This window comes from Typha angustifolia, chromosome 10 (genome assembly GCF_048772165.1).
Source record: "Typha angustifolia cultivar Huaian chromosome 10, ASM4877216v1, whole genome shotgun sequence".
Taxonomy (NCBI): domain Eukaryota; kingdom Viridiplantae; phylum Streptophyta; class Magnoliopsida; order Poales; family Typhaceae; genus Typha; species Typha angustifolia.
The window spans coordinates 13,066,079-13,085,764 of record NC_133248.1 but is presented as its reverse complement, the minus strand read 5'-3'; the positions used below and the strand labels follow the sequence as shown (position 1 = coordinate 13,085,764).

The following is a 19,686-nucleotide window of genomic DNA, read 5'->3' as shown; positions in this document are numbered from 1 at the left end:
AGAAATCTTTAACGGAAGAAAAGAATGTGTAATCCGAAAGTCAGGCACATGTAATCAAATATATATTTTTTAATATGTTTTTTCTTTTAGGTAATATAATTTTAGAACTGATATTAAATGTGAAAATTGACTATTATATAGTCATTAGATTAAAATTATATAATAAAAACACAATGGAGGGAGACATGGTCATGACTGTGGAGATTGGGGGGCGGAGATGGATGTCATAAGATAGAAAACCACGAAGAAAATAAGAGAGGGGAAAAAAGAAACAATAGCGATAGGAGAGGAGAAAAGAGAAGAAAAACTATCTCTAAGGGGGGAGGCCAGATGGCGCAATCTAATGGGGCCGGTGAGGAAGTCTCCCCCTCTAGTCGAGGGAAAAAAACTCGGAACGCTACCAAAATCTAGTCATACGGTAGACTAGTGGATCTAATTTCATTTCCCCAGATACCACCAAACAAGATCGAGTGCTCAAAATTAAACGTAGCCCAAATATAATAATCCCAGTCCAGCTATTAATTATAACAAATATATATATATACATATAGTGGGGGGGACTTTAATAATAATAATAATAATAATAATAATAATAATAATAATAATAATCCAGGATATGAACCAATAATCTATCTATGTGAATCATCCTTTCGCATCATATAGTTTTTTTTTTTTTTTAATAGAGAGATGTAGAGAAGGTGTAGGTACGTCTTAGAGGAGCTTGGCATTTGGATCCATCGATATAGGCTCTCTGGCCCAACTTTTACCAATCTAATCACGGTAGATCGAGAAGGTGGAAACCAAATTGGAATTCTCTAGACAGCACCGACGTGGATCCACGTGTCAATAGCACATGGTGCAACCACGTAGGATAAACAGTTGTTCGAATTACTAGAGGGATATTTATCTTTTGCTTATTAGGGTATTTTATATGTCTATCTGTCTCTCTCTCTTTCTCTCTCTACCTCTCTACCTCTCTACCTGTGTGTGTGTGTGTGTGTGTGTATATATATACAAGTGGTGTGGCTTCTCTTGCCTTCCATCTCTCTGAGTTTGCAGCGCTCTCTCTTCATCACTAGCTACTTCACTATTCTCATTAATTTCCTATTCATCTCTGTCTCTCTCTCTCTCTCTCTTCATCACCGGACGAACGTATCTCCACCAAATTATTAGTTTTAGGTAGCTATCGATCGAGCTTAGTTGTGAAAATTAACATCATCAAGCTATTATAGAATGTTGGAGTACAAGAAAGGTGGTGCCTTGCCTTTGCCTCTCACCTCGTTGAACCACATCTCTCTCGTGTGCAGATCAGTCGACAACTCCCTCAATTTCTACCAAAATGTTCTTGGCTTCACCCCTATCAGGAGACCTGGCTCCTTCGATTTCGATGGTGCATGGTATGTAAATATCCTCTCGACTTGCTTGCGCTAACTCATTAAATTAATTAACCCCATGCACAATCCTTTTAATTTTCCATCTAAAAATATCTAATTTCTTTCTTTCTTTCTTTGCTTTTACTTTAAGGTTGTTCAACTATGGTATTGGCATTCACTTGTTGCAGTCCGAGGATCCCGAGAATATGACCAAGAAGACAGAGATTAATCCCAAGGACAACCACATCTCCTTCCAGGTAATTAATTAATTAATTACTAAATTCTTTAAAACATATATTACTAAATTTTTCTTTGTATTAATTAGCTAGCTAGCTACATATATATATATATATATAGCTGCTGATCAGAAGTTTTGGTAATTTATTTATGTTGTAACTACAATTCATGCATTTTGCGAAATGTAACTCATGGATGGATCTAGATGGTGACATTAGTGGCCAAATGGAGGGGAGAGGGAGATATTGTTGACTAAGTTGGAGCAAATTAATTTGTCGTATGTAAGTTTACTTCTCTGATGAACTCATAAATGTTGACATGTACGCACGGGGAATCACATGCCTTGTCCCCATCTCCCATGTACTTCCTGGTTACAAATTAATTATTGCAGAAAACACTCAGATTTACTTGGCCTACATGCATATCTTATATATGCAGATGCTTAGTTAAATCTTTTAGTGTTGCTATATACTTACATAATCACAATTCATAACGTCGACTTCAACTTTTTATAGGACCTTTTTTTAAATTAAATTAAAAAAAAAAAAAAAAAAACTTGGTGGAACGCTTCTCTGTCTCTCCGTCTCTCTCTTATTCTAATTACAATTTAAGTGCTAAAAGTATGATTAGTTTGGGTAGTCATGGGATTAATTTTAGAAGAACTAGTCTTATTCTTAGGTAAGAGATGTGAAAAGGTGCATGAATGCAATAAGACGGCCAATTTGTTTCTTAGCTACACGATCCTTTCTTTCTCTCTCTCTCTTATCGATCCAAAAGTTTTTTTTTTTTTAAATTAAAATTTAATCAGTAATTAAATGACTAGAATACTGGATGGTGACAGTGCGAGAGCATGGCCTCGGTGGAGAAGAAACTGGGGGAGATGAACATAGCATACATAAAGCGGCGGGTTGAAGAGGGCGGAATCTATGTGGATCAAATCTTCTTCCATGATCCAGATGGCTTCATGATCGAGATTTGCAACTGCGACAACCTTCCGGTGATTCCCCTCGTCGTCGGCGAGCCTGTTAGGGTCTGCAAGAGGGTGAGCCTTATGAAACAACAACATGCAGTTAACCATCAACAGCAACAGCAACAGCAACAGCAACAGATTGTACAATTAATTCTTCCAAAAGCCATCCATGTCACCGAGGAGCCACACATCCCTTGTGCATGATGAACAAATTAAGGTGTTCGTACGTTGTTCGTGTTTCATATATATTAGGTTGGTCTCCAGCTAGTTCCTTTAATTGTGCTAATAAAGGCATAGATAAGAGTAGCTAGCTCTTCTTTTGCCATGTTAAGAGTGTCGTGTAGGTAATATGGACTATGTACTACATATCTTCTGTTCACATAGAGGATCGGAACCCAGTTGTAATATTTCTCGTCATGTATGTTAAAGTTGTTAATTTGTTTGTTTCCTTGTCAATAGTTTGTCCTGTTGTTCATTTTCTTTAATGATCGAGCTACATGTCACGTCTACGCATGTTACATCCAAACGTACGTTTCCACTCCCTATCAAATTACGAGAGAGAGAGAGAGGGGTTTGGTATCATATGTATGGATAGTCCAGTTGGTATTGGTATAGCATTATTCGTGATCAATGAGACAGTTAATCGGTAACCTACTTCATTAATTAACAGTGCCTAATTAATTAACAGTACTATAATATTGAGAGTTCGGAAGATTAATTATCACGCCAACCAAATTAGATGTTATTATATTATTCAAATTTTGAATCGACTGCACACGCAGCGGGTATATGTATATACCATCGGAGTCCTTTAACATTAATGATTGATCATTTACGAAACTGTTAAATATATTATATATCGCCATAACTTAAAACGATAGACCAGAATGATGCATGATAGGGTGTGCCAGCGAATAAATTAAATTGCTCAATATTTGGGCCCCTTCGGGATCTTATGATCCACAAATTGGGAAGACTCTTCGTTGGCTATTTGGTAGCGGCAGTAATTAGTATGTGGACTTCATTGATCCTTTGGGTTGTGTCCAATTGCATGACTTGATGTTTTGATCATCCATATGATAGGCAGGCCTTCTTTTCAGTAGATGATATATATATATATATATATATATATAATTTGGGAGTGGTGGTGTCGGTCTGATACGTTGTCTCTAAGATGGTAAACATGTATATGTATATATATCCCTATCTCTCAAGAAATTACCTGAGAGGACAGCTATGATAGTTAACTTAATTGTGGGATCTGATGCACCTACCTGCAAGTAGCGCGGATTGTCTGACTAGAGGAATTCCCTGCATGCACCTTAATTAGCTACCCTATGATTAATGGATGGACGATCCTCTCTCTCTCTCCTCTAAAACTTATTTGCGCGGTTTCTTGACGTCTCTTAAAGCCTTAGCATGCAATTTCCTTGGCGTCTCTCGATCGAAAGATATATTCTTAAGAGTGGATAGAGACTCGTACGTGGAACCACGACGGCATGAGTCAGCGTTACATAATCTATAACCATAATTATGTTTCTCAAGTGCTAAATACAGCTTAAGCATCTCCAACGTACGTCATCTCTTATTTAATTTCTCCATTAATTAGAAATAACGTATCCATCGGACTCACCTGCGAGGCGTGCGCGTGCGCGCGCGCGCGCGCGCACACACACACACACACATATATATATATATATATAGTAACTTGTAACATATAATTTTATAAATAATGCTATGCCCTTAAAACACATTTTAATGTAGCATCAACTTATCAAGATGATGTATCTATGGGTATAGCATTACTTTAAATTTATTTGGTTGTACATACATAGAGCATTGTTCCCATGGGCTTGATCTGAGTTAATTCTACCAATTTTAAGCCACAAGCATCCCATGGTCTTCAAATATGAAAATTCATAGCACGCAGTTGGTAAAAATATAGTTCGAGACAATATACAGTCTCACCAGTAAAAAAGATTGGACGACTTTTCATATAACACAATTCACCATGATGTCCGTACGATGTTCTTAACACAAGAAATAAAGACCCATATATACTGAACAATAAATACTCTGATTTGGATCCACAACGTCCACCTGCGAGACCTGCTTCACCAGGAATCAAGTTTTAATGTGCCTATAAGGTACGCTAGAGAGACAAACATGAATAATTAATGAAATAACTCAGACGTCTGAATCTCCCAACAAAATCCTTTCTTCCAGGTTATTTACATGAGGGAGAGCCCATAAACTTTGCTTCTTCTATCTCATGAGACAAATCAGCAATTCACGCCGCACTGTCCCATTGCAGCAGCCTTTTGGGTGGGAGAGGTGAAAGGGTCGATTCGTACCCACAGTAATGAGAAGATGGATGCGAGGAGGATGGACCAAACGATGACAATGGTTGGCGTTCGGTTCTGCCGGCCTAGGAGACCCTTGAGGAAAGGGTAAAGATGGACAATGACCCATATGGCGAAGAAGAGCTTCCCAAAGAGAGGACCCCACGATTGGTAACCGCTGTTGATTGCGTACGAGACCCCGGCAACAATACCCACCAGGTTAACCACAAGCACAGTAGTCGGAGGAATGAGGAGACTCGTCCACTTGAACACATACAACTCAGCAAAATCACCATCCTCATCTGATGCCTTTGATGTGACAGTGAAGTTAGTATCAATGCCAGCTAACACTTTTAACAGTCCTTGGAACACAGCAAAGAGATGGGCCGACGTGCCACCGATCACCCAAAACTGTTCATTCCTCCACCAATCCTCAATACCCACGCCACTCCATCTTAGTTCCAAAATTCCGGTAGCAAAGATTGAAATGAAAAGAAGAATAAACCACACGCCTGCATAATTGCTTATCTGCAAATTTATAATAGATAAAAATTAAGAGGACCCTATCAAGTTGGAATAATGTCAAGAAGAATAGAAAATAGAAAAAGATTATCTTTAACATAGGACTCTGCATAGAATAATGACACAGATCAGCACCAAAAGAGAAAAAGAATATAAACTACGTGGGGAATGGAATATTTTTTGTAAATGCCCATACTATCCACTTATGCAGCATAATTGGATAAACTTAAAAAAGTATTATATAGATCTTCCATTCCACTAATTTCTTCATAACAGATCAAACACGTCGTCGCAGAAAATTGGTCGGCGCATGGCAAAGTATAAGAGGCTCAAAAGATGCTATTAAGTATTAACAGAATATTACTAACCTCTGGAATGATAAATTTTCCAGTAAGAAGGCAGATAGCTGGTAGCACACAGTAGGCAATCAGCGGGATGGACGTGATTGGATAAACTATGGTGTTGATGTATGCAAGCCTCTCCAGAAGCTTCAACCTCCCGCTGTAGCCATACCAAATAGGACAATGTCTACTGAGTAGAATTTCAACTGATCCCAAGGCCCATCGAAGCACTTGGTTAAGACGGTCAGAAAGATTGATTGGTGCGGAACCCTTAAATGCAGGGCGAGGTGGCATGCAGTAAATTGATATCCATCCACGTGCATGCATCTTAAACCCAGTAAGGATATCTTCAGTAACAGAACCGTATATCCAGCCAATCTACAAACAGGTGGAAAAGCATAGATCAGTATGTCTACTCAAAGAAATCTGACAAAAGAAAGATACTAGATATGGATGGTATCTTGGTGTACCTCCTTTCCCCATTCAGTCTTGTCCTCGTATCCACAGCTTATAACGTGGATGGCTTCCTTCAGCAAAGAACCAGGATTTGTGGATGGTGGTATACCTCCTTGTTCCATGAAGGTAGATGCAATAAAAATTGGTGACTGACCAAAGCGCTTTTCCAAGCTCTTCTGAGACATAAGAAGTGACCTCTCATCCTCATAACCTGCCATGAGATAACATAATTGGCATAAGTAGAAAATTAACATAGTAAATAAAATGAGAGAAAGAATGCACAGCTGCCACCACGCACACTGAATAATGATACTTATAAGAGAAACAACAGATTCTTAGTGCCAGCAGTAACACGTTATTGCCAAAGTATAGTTTTTCAAAAATTTTAAGGTTTCCAATAATGATGATATGCGGGCAAACTAGATATCTTCATATGCTACACTGGCAATCAATATTCCAAGCAATAAATTGATAACTGTATCTGAAACAATCCCTACCTTCAACACCCTCCTCCATATCTTCCATATTGAAGATGGGAACAGTAGATTCAGTTCTCTTCATAGCCCGCTTTTTATCGATATAACTTTTGTTAACACTCTTTCCCTTCTTTCTCGGACCACAGCAACTTTTGATGATAATGTTGGGTTCAAGATCAGCCTCAGTCAAGACAGGGTCATAACCATATAAGGCCTGCCTGTTGAAACAGCATCCCGTTCCCACATAAACAGGGCCCTGAATGCCATCTAATCCTTTCAAGTTAATCTGCAAAGAGAAAACATGCGTAAGATGAAGGAAAGGATCCCACCAAGGATGATGGATAAGAAAACAAGTTCCTACATCAAAAAAGACAATGTTTCGGTTAGCATATCGATCATGTAAGTCGATGCCATCAAATCTTTGAGGAAACTGGACATAGCACGTCTTCTTTCCATATGCAGGATCCATCATGAAGCACATTGCTTCCTTAAGAGCTTTACTGTTATTAAAGTAATGATCACAGTCCACATTTAGAAGGTAGGCACCGTTGGTTAGGACTGCAGATACTCGAATCTGACCATTATCATAGAGAAAAATGTTAGGGAGCTGAGGAGCAAGCAAACTTTAAAAATAAAAAATAAAACAGAAATGATAATTCTAGTACAAGAAGATGCTATACGAGGATAGGTACAAACCAAAGCATTCATTGCACCAGCCTTTTTGTGATGCTGGAAACCTGGTCTCTTTTCACGAGAGACATAAACAAGCCGAGGCAGCTCATTACCATCAGTATCAAGTCCACCACTATGCCCTAAAAATACCTGATTTCAAGTATAGCAGCTATAAGGTATAAAGAAAAATAAAACAAGATGGAATTGCAACAACAAAATTTCCTAAGAACTAGATCGCACCTGGATCATGCCAGGATGATCTCTTGGATTATTTCCAGGCCAAGGAGTACCATCCTGCATAGTCCAACCCTCTTCTGGAGTTTTCTGAGCTTTGGCAACAAGAGCATTTATTCTTACTTTGTACTCCTCATACTCCCTCTGAAAATGAAAACACTACAAGGCTCAGAATCTGAGCATATCTAGAATAATAGTTCTCTAACTAAATGTATCCACAGTAACCTTCATTGCTCGTCGTTCTTTTACAAAAGAAGGCTGAATCTTGTCCTTCAAGTAGTCTATCTTCTGAGCGAAGTAAAATTCTGGAGCCCTAGGTTCAATGCTGTGCTTCTTGCAAAATGGGACCCACTTTCTTGCAAATTCTGCAGTCTCCGAGAGGGCTTCAAAAGTCAACATAGCGGAACCATCATCAGAAACATAGCATGACACTTTGTCAACTGGGTAGTCCACAGCCAGAATAGACAAAACAGTGTTGGCTGTTATAAGAGGAGGTTCTTTGAGAGGATCCACAGTACTGACAAAAATATCAATTGGAGCTAACTGTGATGGCTCTCCGTCCCTATCAAATCTGGTAAATATTTATTCCAAGCATTATCAGTACAAGGTAAAATCCAAAAGCCAAAATTGTTTAGCATGACATATTGTGGGGGGAAATTAACATGGTTTGTGATGAAGTAACAAACCTCAAAGCAAGCCTCTCAAGATATGTTTCGCGGTTGATAGGATACCATTTTGGGAATTGATCCAGAAGCCAAGACAAAGCAAACCAAATCTCACATATGACGGATGTTAGCCACAATGGATATGCATCGTGAACAGGATGAGTTACACGATACTGGAAGAAGAAACACAGGATGATAAGACGGAGTATGATCACTACCCGGTAAAGAGTAAGTTGGCTAGATGGAATAGGAACTATGCGGCTTAGAGGTTGACGAGCATCATCAACCCTGCACAAAATTAATATGAGGATTAGTTCCAAAGTGCTTCATTGCTTACTGAAAAGTATCATGTTTCAAGAATCATCTTTCAAATCTAGATTTTGTTTTAAATGAAATGATTATTGAAATGAATGCAAGATCTTTTAAAGTATACATCAAGATCACCTACTCAAACTGGGGTAATTTGATTCAGCGAATGAGTATTGTAAGAATTCAACAAGAAAAGATGTTCCTAATGAAATAAAAATGCTTGGGAGCATGACAAATTGGACTAGCATTTCTTCTTGGATAGCAAACCTTTGCAGAGACTAAAATAGACCATCATTTTAACTGTATCAAGGTGCAAACAAGCTATTTCCTTAAGTAATAAAATCATCTAACAATTGGGAGAGGGGCTGGAGGGGCTGGAGGGGCTGGAAAGAAGTGTGAGGAAAATACTAAACAATCATAAAGAATAGACTTTCTTTCCATGCAGGTGAACCCAAAAATATCCTGAGATACTCGAAAAAAGAACTGAATTATGGTTCTATTAATTTTTATAATAGTCATTTTGGATGAAACTAGACCTCAATATGTCTTAATCAATTCATAAATGCCCTAGTTAAGTCCTACTAATGTGTCTAAAGTCCTAACTCCTCAATGCAAACTTGCATGGAATAGAAGCACCAAAGAGAAAAGCTACTCCGAAAGCTTTGGAATTCGTACATTTGAAGGTCTTCACCGTTCGAGCCAGTTCCTTCCATATCCCCCCCTTTCACATCTGGATATTTATTGGTCATCTGCATCATATTTTTCTCTTGTTTGAGTTTCCAACCTTCCACTCTTTCCTTCCAGTCAACACTTCCAAGCCCATAAGAATTCAAGTCCTTTGAAGGGTCCACAATTCTTACAGGAACTGCAATTGTATGAATAAAAGCAATTGATACAATCAAGAAGGGAATTTAATTGGTGCGAATGAACAACTGATATGTAAATGATCCTTAAGTCCTTGACCAAGGGGAAATAACAGAAGCTCACCTGGCATGCTGGGATCTACATAGCCTGATGATGGACTTCGAATAGAATGACGATCTGGAGAAGCATCAGGTATTTCTCCAGAAACCTAGAAAAGATAAATTTCAGTGACCCACAAATAAGATGCTTTTAGGACAATAAGACTGCAACAGTTTCTTATGTAGACTAATTATAATCTCCTTATGGAGAAAAGCATGTCACATTATCTTAGCAGCACTAGCATACCGTATAGGAAGCAGACAGATATTAAATCTACAACCAACTGTTCTTAAGACCTTTATATTTGTGAGATGGGATAACACCCTACAAATAGCTAGCTACCACGATTCAAAGGCATTAGATGACTCACAGTGCAACTTGCTCAGACGGATTTAGCTCAGGCATGTTTTTGACATTTATTAATAATTTAATACTGAACAATCTCAATATGCTATCTATTCAGTTATGTGGATGTAATTTAATTTCCTTGTTAACTGCTAAGTACTAAATATATACTGAACAGCCAATAATCTCATTATTTCAAAGGTAATCAATTCTTCACTGTCTACCTGCTGCCCACTGGTTAGACGTGGTATTCGGTGATGTGCTTCATGTCTAGAAGATGAAGATAAATCAACTTCTCCCTGGCCCAGCTCCCACTGTGGCACACCTTTCCCATTGCCTTGCTTATAGTTGAACTCATTGTCCAGATCATCAACATCATCCTCATCGTCATCTCCCTCAACTCGAGGACTGCCTGAATTTAGTTCAGGATAAAAGTTAGTATGAAAAGTCATGGACCATTTCTCTTAAAATGGTTCCTGATTTAGATGTAAGCATTATTTATCCATTAGGTTCCTGATTATAAGAGCTTGGCCTCTGACTGTTTGATCACCAGTCTTTAACGGTTATCAGGCAAAAGCTCAGAAATTGTACAATCCTGACCTTTGTGTCGCTTGTACCTAGTCTTGCATTGAGGGCAAGATTGATTCCCGTCCTTCCTCTCATACTCATAACAAGGCCTGCAAACTGGGAAAGCACATTCATTGCAAGCAACAAAAATATCGCCTGTGGCTGAAAGCCCGACAGTGTCACCACATATCTGACACACTTGGCCATTTAGATTTTTCAGCGGTTTGGGCTGCATCATTAGCAGAGAAAACTGTAAGAAATAATTGAAGGAAGTGAAAAATATTCAAATCATAGGATCTGCGCAAGTGTGGCTAAAACATATATGAGGTACTGAAGTATGAGAAAAAATAACTTCACAATCTGAAGAATGTAGAAACAAAGATGTAAGACGGCAATCAAAATCATGATTTTTTACGAATTTGGTTTGGAGGCCTTAAAAAATTCTGCCGTCCCTCATCTCCAAACTGAACAAGTATAAGCCAAGTAGCTAGACCAAAATACAGTGTGAATGACATCTATGCTACATTTTTGAAAACCTGGGCCCTCTTCCAGCAAAGGCCGCAGAACTAATTACCGCTCCAATCAATTGCAACTCACAGAATTTTAACAGGAAATCCAGATGAGAGACAATTAATTCCCGCAAGATACATACTTTCTAAACGATCTCGACCAATAAAGCACAAAATCTTCCAGATTAATTAGAAACAAGCTGTGATCCTCCAATTTTGAGTTCCTAAAAACGTTAACAAATACCCACGACATAAATCGGCGGAAGAATCAGGAATTCCATTTCAACTCCCACTAGTATTTAGTTCATTGACAGATCCACACACCAGAAGAAGGAAGTTAAAAGATCAAAAAGGAAAAGGGAAAAAAGAACAAACTTTTATACTAAAATCGAACTGACTAATAAACAGAATCGCTCACCGCGGCTTCCCCTTCGTTCCGAATCATTACGAACTCGTTCCTGTTGTGCGACCCCGCTACCATTCCCGCATTGGCCGCCATGATTCACCCCCAGAACTCTCAGCTTTCTCTCTCACGTACTCTTCGAGGACGAGAGATTGGGAGAGGGCCTTTAGCTCAGCAGCAGATCGGACGCAAGAGATCTGATGGGTTCTCTCTCTCGTCGCCCATCCAATCCCCTTCCCTCGGCTTTCCCTTCTCCTCCACTCCCTCTTTCACTACTTTACTCTATACTCCTCTCATTGCGTTCGTCTTTTCTTGTGCAGCTAATACTTACTATTACCAAAATAATAATATCAAAATAACCGGAAGCACCGGTCACCTCAAAATCGAGTTCGGGGTTTTATTCAATGTCCATTATAGTCGTCAGATAAATAATCAATAATTTTGATCCGTTCGATCGGAGAAGAATTCGTCCCGGTATCAACTTCAGGTCGCTCTCCACGTCGCCGTCTGCGGGGCCTTGGACAGGCTGTTACCAATGGAGACCGGCAAAAGCCAGTAACGGCGTCGGTCAGTACAGGCGTTACCCAAGTTGAGCTGTCGGCGGGCATGCGCCTTACGTCCGGAATACCCTTTCCCCTTCGTTATATTTACTGGATTGCCATTACCGTGCAAAGGACACCCACCCTTATCAATAGAATTTTAGGGAAAGTGAAAAGGACTTATGACCAATGTGATCAAATAGAAGGAACAAAAGCTCAAGAGAAAAAAAATGGGGAAAAAATTTCTACCTATATGGTAGACTAACTCGAGGTGATTTGTAAATCTATTTGTTTCATGTTTAATGTTTCATTTTATATTTTATATATGTCATCGAGCTTTAATATTTTGGATTATCTATAATGTTGTTTATTATAGTAAGATTTGTATTACAAAATTATTATTATTATTATTTTATTTTCTTTCTTGTGTATATCATATGACCTTATTATTATTTTTGCATCTTTCACTAAAATATAATATATATATATATATCAAAATAATGAAGATAAAATGACCAAAGACAAACCATGAATTATGCGTCAGCAATCTAACTTAATTAATCAAAACTGCAGATAACCAGGTGTGGTGGGGTCTCTATTGGACGTGTATTGGCTTTTGGTAGACGGTCAATTTGTAGCGGCTGGGCTAACGCTTTCGAGGCCGTCGGTGCGCCGTCTGTAGAACAGGAGGATCCCATTATCCCAGCACAAAAAATTATTGAGAAAGACCGCTGCAAAACCGACGCGTGATATATATATATTAGATTATTGAGTTTTAATCGCCTCATGTCAACCTGACAACTCATAGCCAGTAGTCTTTGGGATGTGTTTGGTGCAACATCACAATTCACAAGCACATGGAGGATTAGGAATTTAGGATAGATGGATTGTTAATAGTAATGCACACAAGGGCATAAAGATATTATATAATTCATGAGGAAGACAAGCATGCTCCCGTCGGTTAATTATATTAATTAGCTTTATTATATATATATATATACTCCTCTCTCACGCACGCACAATCATTACCATCTAAAACTCATAATAACTCCTCCCAAGTCCCAAGTCCCAAGTCCCAACCCATGCAACCGGGCCGGCACAACTCAAATGGCTTACCATTTTAGAAAATTTAATAGCGGTTCAATTTCAATATTTGGGCCTGAGCCCGTGGACCTTCGAAAATCCTCTTCGCCCCCCCACCCCTCAAATAATATATATATATATATTAAAGATTGGTTCTTTTTGCAGGAAGTTCGGAGCCGTTAAAGATTGGTTCTTTTTGCAGGAAGTTCGGAGCCGTATATGCATAACCGGTTTGGGAGGAAGAGGGACGGTGCATATGATCTGATCTCGGTGTTAGAATTATAGCATAGTAGAACTTCGTTCTATTTTGGTTACGGTTCATGTTACCCCAACCTATAAATTTGGTCAACAGTTGAACTTTGGTGGCGGTGCTAGTTGATCATCATGGAACTGGACGACTCCTCTCATAATCCTTCTTATCAGATGCATGGAGATATTGGGTTCTCTGCTCTGTGTCACGTCGGGCTGTTTCTTGTTTTGTCCTCGTTCTGGCTCTATAGAGGGTATACAGTGGGAAACTTTAATAAAGAGAGAGTGAAGAGCAAAAGCTTCTTGCAATACAATTTGACTCTATTCACTTCACTGGGTTTGGGCGTGGGTTTATAATTTCTTCGGGTGTGGACACCGGGAAGTGGTCTGATGAGCAGATTGCCACCCAGTGGGATTTGGGTGCACGGACAGTTTCATTGTCTGCCATTTCTGCTTGTTTGTGCTTCGAATTCGGTCGGCAGAGTGAGAAGAGATTCCCAGCCTTCCTACGGATTGGGTAGGGTCTCTTCTTGTTTTTGTCTTGTTTTCTCCTTGTTATTAACTTCTTTTACTTGAGAAACGATGGGATTCTGCGAAACCATTTGTTGGCTCTCGATGTTGATTCTCTTCCTTTTTACTTGATCCTTAACTATGCCGGCTTCTTCGGAAAGAGGAACTCAGAAGAAGTGGACTCTATTCTTCGGGTGCCTCTGTTGAATGGGGTTAATGTTGATGGTAGGTGTTGCCCTCAAAATGTCTCCCTTTTGGCAAATGCCAATTTACTTAATATCCTTATTTTCTCCTGGCCGAATCCTTTACTTTCAAAAGGTCATAATAAGACATTAGACTTGAAAGATATTCCAGTCTTACATTATAGGGATAGTGTTCATGGTGTCCTCCCAATTTTTAAGAGTAATCTTGAGTCTCTCACGGGAAGTGATGGTCCTACTGCTAGTTCCAGTAGCAACATCGGAACTTCTGCTGGTCGGATAACATCCTTTAAACTGGCCAAAACTTTAGCGAATGGTGTCCTCCCAATTTTCCTTTTTGATGTTCCATTCAGTGCTGTTGATGCTCATACAGGATCCCATCTATTTAAGGTATTATCTCACTTCTTCTAGCGAATGTGTCTGTACAGTAAGTAAATTCTACAGGCACCTCTTTTTTTTAATTAACACATGCACCTCTTTTATTACTTTGCTTTTTAAGAAGTTCATGTTGCACTAGGTAGGTAGATCAACTTTTAACTAGCTGTGACATTCTTCCATCTATAAATATTAGGCACAATGTTTCCATGTTGATTTCATGAAGGAAATTGTTGCATTGTACAAGCAGGAAGTTCAGTATTCTAGCTTCCAAGTGACGGTTCTTTTTGCAAGGATGCTTGTTCGGGCTTTTAGCTTGAAAAACAGTGGTCTATGCCACTCATCAGCTGGAATTTTTACCTTCAGCTGACCTTATCCTGGTGAGTTTTTCTGATTGAATTCATTTTATATTCTCTCTATCATCTCAATAAAAGATGGAGAAATAGCAGAAGCAGGCAAATACAATGAACTACTTGATTTAGGAGCAAAGTTCAAGGAGCTGGTTGGAGCACATAAAGATGCTTTGGCACCACTGAACTCTCTGGAACTCACAACTGACCCTTCAGCCAACAAGATGGGAAGTGGTTCATGTGACACTGACAGTAGCTCAGAGGTTCTTCAGAAAGTTGACCAAAAAGATCTATAGTATGGTGAAGCAGATGAACGAGCTGGCCTTGCCTCTTCTGAGTTCTGGGAGGAACAAGGAGCTGGGCAGAAGGGACAACTTGTTCAAGAAGAAGAAAGGGAGAAAGGCAAGGTCGGGTTTTTGGTCTACTGGTGATATCAATGGCATATAAAGGAGCTCTTGTGCCCCTCATATTGCTGGCTCAAATTCTATTTCAAACCCTTCATATTGGTAGTAATTATTGGATGGCTTGGGCAGTTCCAGTATCAAAAGATGTTGAACCTCCAGTTAGCTGCTCTGTGCTTATCTATGTCTTTGTTGCATTAGCTATTGGGAGCTCCTTTTGTGTCCTTGTAATAGCTATGCTTCTTGTCACAGCCGGATATAAGACAGCAACAATGCTATTCAACAAGATGCATACATGCATTTTTCGCGCTCCTATGTCATTATTTGATTCTAGTGGGCGTATCCTGAGCATAGTAAGTCATCTACATAGAATTGCTTTAAGTCCTAAGTGGAACAAGAATAGTTTGTCAAAAATTTGTATGATTTGGCACCCATCTACATAGGAAATTGTTAATTTGCATGCTTCAACTGATCAAAGTCAAGTGGATGTAGGTCTTCCTAGTCAGCTTGGTTCGCATTTTTTATTATACAAATCGTTGGGGTTGTGGCAGTGATGTCACAGGTCGAATGGCAGGTTTTCCTTATTTTCATTCCTGTAATTGCTGCCTGCTTTTGGTATCAGGTATATTCTCGGCTTACTTGTCTCTCCTCATGAGTGTTTCAAGTAGTATAGTTCATCTTATTCATACACAGAAATATAAAACAGAATTTATTGCTGGCACCTTAAATACATGGCATTTTTTTTAATTACTCGCATTGCCTCTCAAAATTATGGCAATTATGTTTGATACTTTGATGGTTACAATACTCACTCACTATTTAGTTCTTTTCTGCACCGGGGTACTGAATTTGAATCGCATAGCTCTTCTTTGTTTCTTCTTTCTATTCAGCAATATTACATAAATACATCACGTGAATTAGCAAGGATAGTTGGTGTGTGCAAAGCTCCCATCATACAGCATTTTGTTGAATCAATGGCAGGTTCATCAACAATTAGAAGTTTTGGCAAGGAAACAAGCTTTATAGGCACTAATTACCGTCTGATGGATGATTTCTGTCGACCCAAGTTCCATAATTCTGCTTCAATGGAATGGTTTTACTTTCATTTGGATATGTTGTCGGCTGTTACTTTTGCCTTTTCTTTGATATTTCTGGTCTCATTATTAAATTGTGTCATTGATCCTGGTAGGTTAAGTGGTCGAATATATTTGCTAATTTAATAATGGATTGAAGTATTGTATCAACTGGCCCCTTTTCTTTTGTCCTTTTTTCGGCCTTGCTGGTCTTGCGGTATATATGGACTTCCTCTGAATATGATGCAAGCATAGGTCATTTGGATTCTCTGCAATCTGGAAAACAAAATTATATCTGTAGAAAGAATGTTGCAGTATAAGAGCATTCCTAGTGAATCACCTCTTTGCTATAGAAGCACCTGGTACTATGGAAGAAAACAGATTGAATCATGGCTGGCTATCCAAGGGAGAACTAGAGCTTCATAACCTCCATGTAAATTTCATTGTCTTTATGCTTATACACTCATACATACAACGTACACACATTTCCTTTGTTCAGTAAGACAGTATCTGAAGCACCACGTAATTGGTATTATATTTAATACATTCTTTTATCATATTTGCTTGCTTCAGTGGTCTTAGGTATGAACATTTCAGAAAGGCTTGATTTTAGAATTCTTTTTCTTTTTGTACTTTTACAATCTCATTAGAAGCACAAATACTAACTTTCCAGGCAGTCAAAGTTTGTAATTGCTGCAACTAGCTAGTAGAAAAGACGTTAAGAACAAAAAGCTAACCATGATGCTGCTGAGCAAGCAAAAACATAAGCAAGTTTTCTGAGCATATAGAGGCTAATGATTTACTCAACTCATACTTGTCAGCAGAAGCAAACATTTTTTTTAAAGATACATGAGTATATTCTTCCCATTTCATTCAGCATCTAAAAGTATGAAAAGTTTGTCAGTGGTGTCGTGCCTAATTGCCTTGTACTAGGGTGATATATGTCTATTACTCAGATCTAGGTGTATATAAGAGGAGGTACATTGATGGCAAAGGGCATTATTAACAAGTTTAGGCCTTAAGAAGTCTGCCTACTTGCGACTTTGTGTGATGAGCACTAAATGGTACCAGATTACTTCCAGAGAATAATTTTTGACTGATTTTTTGGAGAAGTATTTATTTGTCCTGTCGATGATGAGTTTCTTACTTTTTTCTGGTTTGCTGATATTAATTTGTATGATATGCCCCCATTTGCCATTTGTGCTAAGGGGCCTTCCATGCACTTTCTCTGGAGGGATGAAGACTGGTATTGTTGGAAGAACTGGTAGTGGAAAGTCTAACATCGTACTGACAACTCCGTGGAGCAACCCTGACTCTCTTGAAGAGTTTACTGACAAACAGATCTGGGAGGTGCTTTCTATTCGACATGTTATCTACATGATTTACATTATAATCATCTTTCACGAATAATTTCGTTCTGTACAAAGATCTAGCAATGAGGACATTTTTTTTTCCTTCCACTGATAAAATACTTCTCTGTTTAGGCTTTGAATTGCTGTCAACTGGGAGAGGAAATTAAGAAGAAGGAATTGAAGCTTTATTCTGCAGGTGAGAGTCATTTTCTATACAAGTTATAATTGTGCTAATTCGGCATTGGCATTTTGGTGACACCTCTTTGACATTCCCCAATTATTTTACCTCTTGAAAATCTACTTCCATTTGTAAGAACTAGTTATATTCTTCATCTGCTGGCTATTGACGGATTTAGTGAATAATTTATATGGATAATTATAATAATTCCTTGTTCACTATCCATCGGACCTTCCAAAATTGTATTCACATTTAAATTTCTTATTGGATTTCATTGTGGTGTTTCGCAGCATAACTGACCAATCTGTGTTGCAGTAATGGAAAACGGCGAGGACTGGAGCATTGGTCAGCGTCAGCTTGCATGTCTAGGGAGGGTAATTTGGAAAAAGAGCAAAGTGCTGATTCTAAATGAAGATACTGCTTCAGTTGATACAGCAACTGATAGCCTAATTCAGAAGACGGTGAGAGAGCAGTTCTCAGAGGCAACAGTGATCGCAATAGTGCATCGAATAACGTCACTACTTGATAGTGATATGGTCTTACTTCTTGATAACGCATAGTCTCCATTTAAGTAAGCAAACTAACTCAATCCCCCCACCCCTCCCTTTAATTGTTTATCTTAATCTGTTTTATTTTGAGCAGGTGTGATCGTAAAATATGACACCCACGAGATTGCCAGAAAACAAATCATCCTTATTCTCAAAGCTCGTCCCTGTATACACCAGGGGATCAAGATATCCTGAGATGAGCATTCATTGAAAGCTATTGTTGCTCCAATTGCATCGAGACAATACCTTGGATGATGTCCAAAAATCAACTGAGAGAACAGTCCACTGTAGATCTTCGTGTGGGTTATGTATGGCAGTCCATTAATTATTTTGATGGGGTCAACCTCTTAAAATTAAGGTTACAAATAACTATCCGCGAAACAAGTTGCATATCTGTTTCGAGCATTTGATCTTATTAAGTTGGAATTTTTTTGCTTCATGTTGTAATAAATTCTGATCGAATGCCCTGTAACTGTCGATCTTGGAGATGTTTGGATACAGAAAAGGGGCTTCAAATATTTGTTTACGACAACTAACAGGCAACATATTAACATATTTGTGTGTCTCCATGTTGAAACATTTGGACTTGCATGCCCTTAATTTCTATAGCGGTTTTTTTTTTAATGGTCACACCTATAATAGAAACATAGAGCTCAAATTAGACAGATCCAAGATTTTAGGGTATAATAAATATAGTAAATGTAAAATATTTGGTGCCAGGTGTTTTTTTTACGCAAATACTTCGATATTTCTCTAAAATTTATAATTCTATATATTCTTTTGTCTATTAAGATTTCTCCCTTTTTATGGTTGTGATAGAGATGATTAACTCTTAATTACAGGAGATATTATTTGATACTAGATAATTAAATTTAATTATTTACCTTTAAAGGAGATATGTTTCAATTTAAATTTGATTATTTATCTCTATTGTGAAATATATATAAATAATTAAAAATAATGGAAGAGATAGAATTTAATTAAATTTTCATCAAGTTAATTTTAAAAAGATATCAATACTCATATAATATTAAGATAATATAATTGTTAAAAAACAATGTGTAGATAATATATCTTAAAAATTAGTAATTATCTATTGAATCGATAAAACCTAAATATTTTTCATATTTATCTAAACGTTTAGATCACATTGAATCTAATGATAAATATTTCCTCATAGAACACGGAAGAGGTGGCCATTGTTGAATAGAAAATTGAATCAGTCAGTTTGGTGGAAAGAAACCACCACTTGTGTGACGCCCCAATCTGATTGCTGGGAAGAGAGAGTCGTGGTGACTTTTGTTTTGAAATGCTCTTTTTTTCTTCTTCTAGTCGTATTTCTTGGTCACTAAGTTTTGTATTATTGACCAAAACTTTAAAAATAATTCAGCTGCTCGAGTCTTTATCGAGTCCTTGTACAAGTCTTAAAGTTAGCTGAAAAAGG

General features: G+C 38.2%; 3 protein-coding genes and 1 pseudogene across 4 annotated transcripts; 3 read left to right on the top strand and 1 right to left on the bottom strand.

The window, feature by feature from the left end:
- Positions 1–1,008: 1,008 nt before the first annotated feature.
- Positions 1,009–3,036, top strand: LOC140768556 (glyoxylase I 4-like). Its single transcript, XM_073108878.1, has 3 exons — positions 1,009–1,397; positions 1,525–1,630; positions 2,452–3,036. The coding sequence occupies exons 1-3, from the start codon at positions 1,234–1,236 to the stop codon at positions 2,782–2,784; spliced, it is 603 nt and encodes a 200-aa protein (XP_072964979.1). The 5' UTR covers positions 1,009–1,233; the 3' UTR covers positions 2,785–3,036.
- A 1,515-nt stretch (positions 3,037–4,551) lies between these two features.
- On the bottom strand, positions 4,552–11,682 carry LOC140768099 (probable cellulose synthase A catalytic subunit 1 [UDP-forming]). The gene is made up of 14 exons (XM_073108206.1): positions 11,400–11,682; positions 10,506–10,701; positions 10,130–10,317; positions 9,585–9,669; positions 9,273–9,462; positions 8,310–8,576; positions 7,849–8,194; positions 7,630–7,767; positions 7,414–7,539; positions 7,079–7,291; positions 6,739–7,003; positions 6,256–6,452; positions 5,813–6,163; positions 4,552–5,450 (listed from the first exon to the last, which is right to left on the bottom strand). The coding sequence occupies exons 1-14, from the start codon at positions 11,478–11,480 to the stop codon at positions 4,863–4,865; spliced, it is 3,231 nt and encodes a 1,076-aa protein (XP_072964307.1). The 5' UTR covers positions 11,481–11,682; the 3' UTR covers positions 4,552–4,862.
- Positions 11,683–12,947: 1,265 nt separating this feature from the next.
- On the top strand, positions 12,948–18,794 carry LOC140768100 (ABC transporter C family member 3-like). Of its 2 annotated transcripts, XM_073108208.1 has the most exons (5): positions 12,948–16,597; positions 17,373–17,514; positions 17,649–17,712; positions 18,010–18,265; positions 18,337–18,794. In XM_073108208.1, coding segments are annotated over exons 1-4 (453 nt in total). In that variant the 5' UTR covers positions 12,948–16,595; the 3' UTR covers positions 18,255–18,265; positions 18,337–18,794. The 2 variants fall into 2 exon arrangements, with proteins under 2 accessions (XP_072964309.1, XP_072964308.1); XM_073108207.1 differs by having other exon boundaries at positions 12,949–17,514.
- Positions 13,391–16,020, top strand: LOC140769306 (probable non-intrinsic ABC protein 5; annotated as a pseudogene).
- Positions 18,795–19,686: the final 892 nt, after the last annotated feature.